General features: G+C 31.7%; 1 protein-coding gene across 1 annotated transcript; it reads right to left on the reverse strand.

The window, feature by feature from the left end:
• Window positions 1-5298: 5298 nt before the first annotated feature.
• On the reverse strand, window positions 5299-7477 carry LOC105132552 (NAC domain-containing protein 100-like). The gene is made up of 3 exons (XM_011036120.1): window positions 6982-7477; window positions 6577-6857; window positions 5299-6339 (listed from the first exon to the last, which is right to left on the reverse strand). Exons 1-3 carry the CDS (start codon window positions 7166-7168, stop codon window positions 5641-5643), a joined length of 1167 nt encoding a protein of 388 aa, XP_011034422.1. The 5' UTR covers window positions 7169-7477; the 3' UTR covers window positions 5299-5640.
• Between the last annotated feature and the right edge of the window lie 4979 nt (window positions 7478-12456).

The raw sequence follows: 12456 nt of genomic DNA on the forward strand, positions 1-12456 counted from the left end.
CAAATTTTATCCTACTTTGCACCAGACTCATGAAAAATATTTTCTTTAAAGATTCGTCGATGTTCATCCATTCAAGTAAGACTCGTACGAACTTGCCCATTAAGAATCCATAGGCTCAAGCATATGGATATCGCATGGCCTTTATATAAGCTCTCCATGTTTTAGTCGTCTCACCAATGGACTAGCTAAGCTCCCATAACAATTTCTTCACAATCGGGTAAAGTAACTTGCCAGTTAAAAACTATGCCTGCCAGATGTAATTATAAAACTGTTACCATAACAACAATGGGAATAAAGAGATAACTCAAGTTCGTCATAATGAACAGTGCTATTAAATAATAATATTTAGAGTGGTTTGATAGGGTAATAATTGGTATCTGTAAATGTAATTTTTATTTGAAAAAATATTAAAATAAATTTAAAAAACATTAAAATAAAAAAACAAACATGTAGTAAGAGGTGGGGCAATTTACGTTGCCTTTTTTACATTCGTGTACAAGTTTGAAGATACAGTTACCTTAGGTTTTTGGTCAAACGGGACGAGATCGAGAAAGGATGGCTTGGGAAGTGATGACAACGCTAAATCCAAAATCGATTGCCATTCCAACTTCCAATGACTTGAAAAGTTGATGTTGAAATGATTAATGATGTCCTTTTCTATCAGTTTGATATCATTTTTTCAATGACTTGGAGGGGCCAGATGCTATTAATCTGTTTTTTCAATTATATGGATATTTGTGTAAATTTATAACTATTTCAGTTAATTTTATGCATGTTTAAATTAATAAATATATAAATTTTTAATAACTATTATATTAATAATTAGGGCTAGAACTTTACTATTAATCTGTTTTTATTCGCGCAGGAGGTGATGCATAATCAATTCATACCCTTTTTCAGCATGGTTTTTCATTTTTCATATCTCTTTTCAATTAATAATATTTCCATTTCAAAGATGCAAGAAGTTAAGAGTAAATGTCGCTATAAATTACTATCATAGCTCTATATATGAGACCTTATTATACATACATATATAGGATTAGGAAATGGTCATCAAAGTCTTCTAATGGACTTTGGTATTTTTTATTTTTTTTAATTTCCAAGCACCATAAGCTTGGTGGTAGGAAACATCAGATCTTGATCTGATAAAGAACATGACACAGTTATATAATTTAATTTTATACGTTTTCTTTTCCTTTTCATTCATTTTCCTTCCTGTTCCTCTTCTTTTGTTATTCTAGTAAAATCAGTGAGATCGCAAGATTCTAGAACAAATTAAAATAAGATAGTAGGAATTAAATAATTCTAGTGCTTTCACTGATAGGGTGACATGTGAAATCCACCTAAAGTATATACTTTAACCTTTCATGCAACAACTCCCTGTACATTTTCAAGCGGCTGATAACAGATTAGGTTCAAATGTAGCCCAGAAAGTCAATGTTACGTGAAATTTCCCATCATTCCCTATGATGCCTCCTCCTGAATAATAATTGATTCATGTCAGATGATATGGCTGTATGTATTAATTTACACCATGCTTGTGGTTCGGAGAAGACGCTTGCTTCAAGAGAGACTCCATCGATCCAAAACATGCCTGCCATCAAAATTCTCCCCATACATTCTCCATTCGCTTTATTATTTAATCTCTAGTCGAAAGTGCTGTGTTGATTTTGAAACTTGCAAACGTGAACTTGGATGGAGTTCCAAATGATGATGAAGACCAGCGTAGCTAGAGGTGATATTTATATTGATTAGGAGCTCAGCATCCAAGAGACTTCTTATGGGCTAGCTAGGTATGGTCTCTTCGCTTAGAAAACGTCTTTTTAGGACGAAACTTATTTCGAGACAATCAATTCGAGGTGAGGAAACATATTTCTTCAAAAAGAGCCAATCACTTAGCAAACATATGGATTTTTTATTGGGATTAATCTGTTGTCCTTAATCTTCTTGGGATTTGCTTCTGCACTTGTTTTTGGTTCTGCCATGTCCTGGCTTCATTTATTGCTTACAAAAAGGAGAGAAAAAAAAACCACGAGCCAATATGTTTTGGCCGTCAAACTTCTTAATTAATGATACCACGAGCAATTTCATTTGATAGCAAAGTCAAGGGTTTAAGATGCTTTATTATGACTATCCTACCCTTTAATTGATGTCTTTTCATGACAACCCACCACGAAATTATTAATTTAAGACGGAGCCATACCTCCTGAGAGGACTTTAATTAGTCGTGTAATTTGGTCATGTATTCTTGATATTAATTAAGACTTTGGTTATGTATTTGCTAGAATCTAGTTTACAAAGGAAAAAAAACTTACTCATCGATCGTCTCGACTTTTAATTTGAGTGGAAAAGTTATTTCTAAATAAACATATTTATAATTAAGGGAAATAATGTAAATTTAAGCTGTAAAATAAGATCATATATACCACGCAAAATTTAATTATGATCTAAAAATAACTACATCTCTCTAAATCCTAATTGTTTATTAAATTGTTCTTACAATTTACTCCAAGAGACACGCGGTTATGGCACTGTCGATAGAGATCGTTGAAAAGCAACATTTTTCGGGTCGGTGCGTCTAATGTTACCACCGGCAATTTCCATAAAGTCTCACAACTAATAATTTTCCCGTCCTGTTCATTCTTCTTGGAGACGGTGGCCAACTAGATGGAGAGAGAAAGAGCGATCAAGTCTTATGGTTTTCGTCATCTTAATTAGAACAAACATGTTTAACGTTTGTGAGTGTGCGATGCAAGAAATCTAAATTATATTCCACCGTAGTCCTAGCTAGCTGCGGGTTAAATATTGCCAGGTCTTATGATCCTGCCATGTAATTCATTGCAATTAAATCTCCATGCATGTGAAACATCAACCGACAACATTACAAGAACAAAAGCATATGCATATATATGCAGTCCAGCCCAAGTAGAAATACCGCTTAATTAAATCGGTCCATCTTCCGGTGACATTCAGGTGGTAAATTCAAGATTAACAATGAAATAATGACAGTCATGAGACGAGCTAAGTCAGCTGATTACCTTCAAATTAAGCTAGAAAAAGGAATGTTCATTTTCTCAGGCGACAGCGAGGGTTTCTTCCTTTTTCCTGGCGTGCCAAAACGCGTAGTAGAATCTTGATTGGTTGGTCTCTAGTCTCCAGCCTCCACGTTATCATGCAACAAATAAGGACACACACACACACACACTAATTACTTGAAATTAAATACCTGCTATTTAGCTAGATTCCCTTTCACTACTAGCTACAGAAAGTTTAGGACCAAGAAACCCAGTTAAATTTCCTGCAAGTCTGGGACCTATAACAAAAGCTTTGCTTTGAATAGAAAGGAAGCAGGATGGGTTACACTAGGTTCATATTTTATTTTTATCTTTCCAGATGATCCTGCCAAGTTCTAGCTTAGCTCGATCTCTTCTCTTTCATTAACCGATTCAACTCTTTCTCTCTTGCTTCTCTCTCTTACATGCTCATATGTTTCTGTTTTCTGTCATCTCCTTTCTGAAAACAACAACTTCATTAAAAAGAGAATAAAATTCAAGTGACCTAGCTAGCTGCCCCCACTTTATGCACCTTGACTGGAAAAATGTTTCTATAAAAAAGATTGTTATTTGAAAAAAATGAGGACTGCAGATAACAAAGATCCTGGTTACAGTTCTGGGATACGTTTATGGTTAAATGTAACAGATTATCTTTCACAAATCAAGCACAATTAAGGTTATATGTAATGCTTTCGTTTTTTTTCTAATATTATTAATTTTTTTATAAAAAAAATCAAATTGTAGGAAACAGAAGAGTGGAATCCAACCTTCAATACGGTGTCTTTGCGTGCTCTCACGTGTGAACCAGACACAAGTAATAATTTATGTTAGCCCATATTTAATAAGATAACATGATCGTGCATGATACGACTACTTTCAAGTATTTCTAAGTTACTATATATCTCACAATTGAAAATATATATATGACGATGATCCCTTGAAACTTAAAATATATATCTATATATATATGACGATGATCCCTTGAAACTAAACAATCATCTTAATTGTGAAAAAATTCACGAGCACCTTACCATAAATCAATTGCAAGTTATACTGGTAGCAGTGTAACAAAAAATTAATTTAATCTAAAATTTATATAATATCATATTATCTTATACTTAATTTTTATATGAAAATATTTAAATTCATGATTATTTAGTTATTAAAATTTTAATACAATATCAAAAAATTATCTTAATCTAAAAATTTAAATTATTAAATAAAATCTTAAAATATAATTTATATTATTCTTCAACCTAGGTGAGATGTGAGATGTTGCTTCTAATACTAGTGAAGAATGCTCATTTTGGCCGGAGAGAAATTACAACTTGCTTAAGAAACCAAGCTAGTAAGGTTGATAATGTCATCACCATGTTTTTAATTCAGAAAATCTCACAGAGGGGCACCTAAAGCGTAGATTCAGGGAATGATTCACGTGATTCTTGACCCTTTTATTCTCAATATATATGAGGTTACATATATCCACTTGTCAATCTCAAATTAATTTACATTTTATGTTCTGCGATTTCTGATGATCCATATAACAGAAATGACACTTTAATTTCTTGCTAGTTCTCCCTGCACATAACTTGTTGCCTCTTCTTATCGCAAGTGACTTGTATCTAGGCCGATTTAGAGAAATCAAACATCAACCTAGCTACCTAGCGTCAAGTTCTCACAAACCAAAAAAAACAAAAAAACACAAGTAAAACAACACCATCCTATTTCAAGTTCAAATCCCCTTAACCAAGCTTAGAAAATCAACGCATCGGTCACGCATTTCTCATTAAAGAAACAAATTGATAAGCATTATGTTAACATTTATTTAAGGCTTTAATTAGCCTGTTGATTTCATTATCTAGCCGATGCAGTGTTGAGGAAATGCATGGAACATTTAGTAGTGTAGTATAAAGTGTTTTTTAGAGGTGTTTTTTATTTGAAAATATATATAAAAAAATTAAAAAAAATTATATCAAAACAATTAAAAACCATGACATCAAGACAAACACATTTTTAAAATACAATTTTAAATGCAAAGAAAAAAAAACTGTGCTCGATTTTTTTGCAACTGCCCACGGATCGAATCAAGGATTAGAGTAAAGTGCATTTGGAGGTTATATACGTCTTTCATTAATTAGCATCGAAAGAGAAAATGCACATTAAAAAAAAGAGAGACCGAAGATATTCAAATACAGAATAGAAGATAACACGAGAATAAAATTGAACAAAGAATAAACAGAAAAAATAAAGAAAACCCGAAAGAATATTTATGCACTAATATAAAGATGTACATGAAGATTTTATATATATTCATGGCATCATTCCTTTGGTGTCTACCAATCAAATAAAAATGAAATCCGTAAAAGGATGGACACCATGAACTAATCTATACAAAGTATTTATATCAATCCAAAGAAAACTTTCAATACTCTAATCAAGATACGTAACTAGTGGAGAGAAAACTGTTGCAAATTTATGTATCCTGAGGTTTTCCTTCTGTTCTTTTCTGGTTACATATATTTATATATATATCCTAAGAATCTGTAGAACAAATAAACAACGCGAACATATATATTCTCTATGATCTTCAGTAATACCACGCGTCATCTGCAATGGGACCAGCTAATGGATCTTCAAGACTTTCGTAAAACTCATTGTGGCTTCCTATTTCTTGCTTCGATACGACAGAGGATATCTCAGTTGTGGTGTTCACGTCTGTGCTCAGTCCAGTGTCCTGTGAAAGGCTGACCATAGATTGGTTAGATGAGAACTGCTCAACCTTGCACTGTTTCTCCAATTGATCAGATGCTTCTCCATAATTATTTCCTGAAGCTAATGCTCTCAGAAGGGTTTGGTCATTGTTACCAAAGGTAGAGTTTTGAAAGTTTGGAAATGAATTGGTACCTTTTCCTTTCTGCAAGTAAACAGGCATATTGTGATTGGTTTGAATGGTGTAAAGAGGGTTTGAAGCTGGAGTTTGAAGGTGAAAACTTGAGTTTGGTGTTTGGTAGTTGGTATTTGGAGGTTGAACAAAGCTTTGATTGTTGAGCATGCTAGTATTGGAGAAGTAATTTCCATCTGAGGATCTTGAAGTCATCATTGCCTTGAACTCATTGTTATCGGCATCGCCGAAGCTGCTAGTGTAATTAGGGGGGTCCATGAGAGGTGGGAGTGAGGAGTAATCCAAGAAATCATCTCCAAAAGAGTTCATTCTTAGGAGATCATGAATTGAAGTTTTCTTCATGCCCGTGCTCTTATGGAAAATCCTACAAACAACCCATTCATCCTGTACAAAAGCATAGCAAAAAAGAAGAAGAACAAAAGCCATGCTTAATTAGTCCAGATTCTTCATTCACACGAAAGCAAAAGCAAAAGCAAAATATAGAAAAAAAACAAGAAATGAAAAAGATTTAAAAGGATGTGACAATAAGTAACAGCTTAAGCTTTCTTTAATCAAAATCAAGAAAACGAAAATGAAAAAGAAACAAAAAAGGTGGAATTATTTTGTGCATGTGAATCGTACCCTTGCTACTTTGGGGAGGCTGTAGTAGGAGAATTTGCCTTCAAGCCTATATTCATGCATAACCCAATTGGTTTTCTCTCCTTTAGGAGCCCTCCCTCTGTAGAAAACAAGAGTCTTCTTCATTCCAACAAGGCAATTCTTTTCCTTGTGAATTTCTTTGTCTTTTCCTGTAGCCTTCCAGTACCCAGATTCAGTCGCACGGTTAGTTCTCATACCAGTTGGATATTTCCTATCTCTTTGGCAAAAGAAATACCATTCATTCTCTCCCATATTTGCTTTCTCTGTTCAAAACAAGTATTTTCAATAAGAATTCCCAAGAAATTCAGCAAGAAAATAAAAAAATAAGAAAAGAAAAGGGTTTTCTTTATATTGATCCCAAAGAAATAAAGAAAGATCAAAACTTACTTGGCAGATCCCATGGTTCACACTTATTGAGATCAACTTCACCAATAGCAATTGCACAGAAACCACTTTTCATCACCTTCTCTGTAAGGTAATGACTTATGATCTCTTCATCTGTTGGATGGAACCGAAAACCCGCTGGCAAATGAATCTGATCATCTCCTTTGTTAACCACAACAGCTTCTTCCATATCAATAGCTCAACACTGACTAAAAACGTACTTCTTCCAAAGAAACTATACGGTAAAAGAAACACACAAGACACAAAAAACAGACTAGAAAAGGAAAGATCAGCTAGCCAGCTAGCAGGCAAGAGAGGGGGAGGATTTCTTTCTTTTTCTTGAAAAGAAATTTGAAGAGCAAGAGAGCAGTTAAGAAAGTAGAGCAAAGGTCTTGAAGGGGGCTTAAATAAAGGGGCTTGTAGAGCAAAATATTGCCGTCTAACAAGATCCGTAGGCAGCAAGTAAACTTGTTTGAAGTCCTGAGGAAACCACCTCTGGGTTTTTTTTTTTTTTTTTTTTCTTAATGTGTTTTGTGCCGTGCTGCTTTCTTAGCTGGCTACTATATCTACCTGTTTGACAATTAATGTGAAAAAGGGAAATGGTAAAAGGAGCTTTTATTCTATATATATATATATATATATTCCGGTGGGGGGACCCATGTAGCCTAGCAATCAGAAATAAATAAATAATAAAACTCAAAAATCGAAGCCCTTTTTATCTTCTTAAAAGTTAAACTACCGAACCATTTGAGTATAATTTCAAGATCCTAATCAATCAGCGTTTTAGCTTCTTAATTTTACCTTGTCCATTTTCAATTTATTTATTTTTTCTTTGCTTAATGGATTAGCTTTGCTAGCGAGCTACTGTTGTCGGGTTGGCTTGGCTTGGCTTCGTGCTGAAGCAGGAAGGATCATTCCCCGCAAATATGCAAAGCATAAGTGGAGGGAATCCAGGGAACTATATAGAACTTAAAAGTCAAAAGATGAAGAAATTAGAAATCTCAAGCTTTCTGAACATCAGATGGGACTTAGCTGGCCTGCTAATTATATTACTCGCGTATTTTATTTCAATCTTGTAATGTACATCCAAGTTATTTGACGTCAGAGAATTCTGCAAATCTAGGATTTGCATTTACATATTCTTCATTCATGTTGTTGTTAACGACAGATAGTATTTTTTAACACAGAAACAAACGTAAAATACTTTTAAAAAAATTGAATTTTTTTCATTTTATATTTTTGGATTGTTTTTATATACTAATGTTAAAAATTATTTAAAAAATAAAATTATTTTAATATATTTTCAAGATAATTTTAAAAACCATCTATTATCATGTACTAACCCTAGCAGCAAATTGTAAATTTTCAATGCATTTAGAAATCTAAACAGATTGCAAATTTCCAGTGGGTAGAAATTGATCAAAATTAGCATTTGCAACTTTTCGTACACGGGAATCTTTCAACATTCTTCATTAAGCACTTTATTAGACCCTTAATCGATTCTTTAGTCTTTGGAGACATCGCGGGCAATATTTCATATATATATATATATATATATATATATGCAATCCGGAAAGAAATTGAGAGCTATTAATTTTAAATGATTTTTCGGAAACTTCCGATACAATACAATATGTGACTATTCCATACACACAGAGATAAAAACAATCTCTAAGGTAGGAAATCAAAACAGCTTCTTGAAGCTTTAATTGAAAAGGAAGGATGCCAAATCTCTCAGAAACGTTAATTATGATTTTAATAGCCTGCAATTTGGACCCTCTCCACTGTATATTAATTAATCAGTTAGTCAGTGGAAGAAACATTGAATATTAGAAGGAAAAAAAGACCATCGCCATATCTTCTCTTATCAACCTTAAATTAAAACCCAGTCATATTTATATATATATTAAAAGAAAAAACACATTTGTTCATCGACTATCACGTGATTTTCAATTCGATCTCCAAACAAAAAAAAATCCCAATTGGATATGTAACATTAAAATTAGACCCACAATTAAAACTTAGAAAATCCGAAGGATTAATTGGAGGTATTTTTTTGTTTGGGGATGCAATTGAGAACTAGGTTGTAATTGAGTGACTTAATTAAGTCATCCGATCAAGTCCTTAACAAATATTTTATTAGAAGAGACTGATCGGTTTCGACTGATTCTTAATTGGAAGTTGCTGGTTTAGCAACAGAAAAAATATTTTCGATCATTATAATAATATTAAAAAAAAATTATCACATATTAGTCTTGAATACGAGTGAATTATTACCTAGAAGCATATAAAATATTCATAAATGCAACAATCTATGACTTTGATATGTATATGTGAAACGAATATTGAATAGGATCCACATGGCTCCTAACACCGAGTCAAGGGATAATTAAATAATTAATCACTAATTGGATCACTCTAATAATAGTAGTTGCAAAATCCCCATGTGGAATTGACTAGTGAAAGTTGCTACGAAGCTCTCATTAAAAAAGAAAAAGAAAAAAAAAGTCATTTCCATGAATTTAATTTGCAATATACTATTAATATAAAAATAACAGCTAAAAACATATATATTAATTTAGCACGTTAGTTATTACTCAAATCCCACTAGCTTTTCTTATATATATATATATATATATATAATCAAATCCCACTAAGCTAAAAACCAATTTGATGGGAAATACTACTTATTGATTGACTAGCAATTCCTAAAGCTAGTGGCTTAGTCATGAGCCAGCCACAAGACACCATACAATACATATGTTTCCAAATCAAAGGCAAAATTAAAATAAATAAATAAAAAACCATACCGGCGCCGACTAAGAGAAAACCAAGCTCTATACAACATACGGTTCCAACATCAACTCTTCCATTTTCCTCTTTTTTTAACTACTTAGCATTTGCGTAGAAATTGTACACAACCTCTCTTTAACAAATCACAAGCTGATTAGCAAAATTAATTAATGGTCACACAGTTACGTGCTAGTATTATCATATTCAAATCGAGGTTTATTTACATATTAAATAAATTATTTGATGATTAGGTGTGGGGGCCAACTAAATCCTTGTTCCACGTGTTGACATTCCAAAGTTGATCATGCTGAGTTGGAAAATTACTCTCTAGCTTACATCATTGGCGATGCGTTCACATTTATTACTTGACCAAATCTTCCCATTTGTTCATTTGCATCGTCGACGATGACTTATAGCTGATACATCGGATAATTTCAGATCAATTTTCCGATACATTTTTCTTGGTTAGATCGTGTAAACGCTTTCTTTGTTAAAGTTAAGGGTTTTTTTTATGAAAATCAAGTAATAAAAAAAAATCGGGTCATACTCTATATATTTTGTTGCATTTTTAAAGCTATTTTTCCAGTGCTAGAACACTATATATATATATATAGTACTTGAATAGTCCAGTACCCAACCAGAGGGACATGTTCAAGATTTTTCAGTACCTTGGGTTGTTTGACTTGAAACAAGAACAAAAGCCTGGAAGAAAGTTAGAAATTAGCTATATCATGAGAATACAAGTAAACATTAGGGAGCTGATATAGGAATTAATACAGATTATTTAAAAGGCGCAATGTTTAGGGCAAAAGAAACTAAATAATTTAAAGGCACGTTATCATAAAAATCATAAATTATTACTAATAATTTAATATTGTTTTATGATGTAATAACTTCACCATCAAGTATATATTAAAAAATTAAGAATATGACAATTATAAATGACAACTATAATTTCTCAAGTTAGATTCTCTAAAACTTGAACAAATTGAAGATAAATAAAATTATTAAAATATAAGCCTTTTTGTTTATATTTTTTTTCTTTTTCTCCTTATTATTTCTGAAGAACATAAATTGAAGGAATTATTTAAGAAGTTAAGATTATAAAGTAATTAAATTAAATTAAATTAACTATTTAATAATGCATTATTAATCATTATAAAAAATGGAGTAGAGATAATATATAAATTGTGAAATGGGAATAGCACCACCCTTAATTATTCAATAAATTTTTTGATACTTAATATTGTGTTCAAATGCATAAAATTTATGATAGGTGTTTCGCATATTAGTGTAATTATATATAATTGTGTATACCTTATTCTAAGAAAAATAACTTTATATACCTTTTATATTGTATTTATTCTCAGAACACCCTTCTTATTGCATATATTGACTATTGGTTTCATGAATAAACTAGAATATTGCTTGGACATAAAATGAGTGCCTTGTTGCCTGTAAATTAACTTATCTAATTATGGATATGGGAGATAACTACTCATTAATTAATTAATTAATTAGAAACTAAATAGGAGAAAGAATGAAATAAAATCATAAAAGAATAGCGTGTGGACCCTACATGGGCCTTGAAATTCTCTCTATGCATAGCTTAAAACTGTTGACTTTTATGGCTAAAACCAAACTGCGAAGCAAAGTAGGCACAAATTGGGCGACGATTCGTGACGGCATATTACGAGTGTATTTGGTATTTTTAGCTTTTGTTTTTTATAGTATTTTTTATTTAAAAATATATTAAAATAAATATTTTTATTTTTAAAAATTATTTTTTAATATTATCATATTAAAATAATTTAAAAATATATAATAATTAATTTGAAATTAAAAAAATAAAATACAAATTAATTTTTTTAAAAAAAAAAATTTAAACAGGCTATATAAGTTTGGATTTGTCTCTGTCGTGGCACAATTTGGTTTGTCCACACATATTGTAGAGAGAGGTACGAAAATATGGCCAAACAAGCTGATTTGCCCACACGTGGATATAATCATCCTTAATCTGTTGGCGTTAATATTGTATTATTAATCGAAGAAAATTTTCTTCTACGCATATGTCCAAAGAACATTCTATGACCTTGAAATACAGTAATTGTTTTACTCCTCGGATTATTATTTTGATTTAAATTTGAGGGAAGATATAGAAAATAATTTTTTAATATAAATTTGTATGATAAATAGTGTGTTTGAAATTCGACAAAATTTAGTCTCAACACCTAAAAACTGCCACAGAAAATCTTGATTATTTAAACAAAAATAAATGGATTTATTATATATTTTATATATCTCTCACATGGATTTGCTCGTTAATTTATCCGGGTGAAATTAGCAAAAGGGGTGTTTCTTCTCCTTTTTCTTTTTTTTTTTACCTATTTGAATTATTAATTTGCTAGATCACATATAGCCAGAGGTTTTTCAACTTCCCTTTCGTTCAATGCAGGTAAAACTTGATTTTAAATCTTTTAAGTACATATTTTTCTATTATGCTGACTAAGATCCGTGTTTGGGCAGCTAGAAAGTCATGGGAAAAGAGCTATGGAAAGAGAGAAAATGAGGATGCATCCATTTTATGATCAAGGGAACAAAAAATGAGAGGAAAAGTATTGGAGAACTTTTTGTTCCGAAATGAGGAGAAGTTTTTCAAGGACATGGATAATATTTCTTTTTTTT

The sequence above is a fragment of the Populus euphratica genome, unplaced genomic scaffold (genome assembly GCF_000495115.2).
Source record: "Populus euphratica unplaced genomic scaffold, PopEup_1.0 scaffold27.1, whole genome shotgun sequence".
NCBI classification, from domain to species: Eukaryota; Viridiplantae; Streptophyta; class Magnoliopsida; order Malpighiales; family Salicaceae; genus Populus; species Populus euphratica.

Bases quoted from the DNA above. Each gene is read 5' to 3' on its own strand.
- LOC105132552 (XM_011036120.1), bottom strand. From the start codon at position 7,168: ATGGAAGAAGCTGTTGTGGTTAACAAAGGAGATGATCAGATTCATTTG. The intron at 6,858-6,981 runs GTAAGTTTTGAT...TGTTTTGAACAG, and splicing joins TGAACCATGGGATCTGCCAA to AGAAAGCAAATATGGGAGAG. The intron at 6,340-6,576 runs GTACGATTCACA...GCTTTTGTACAG, and splicing joins GCCTCCCCAAAGTAGCAAGG to GATGAATGGGTTGTTTGTAG.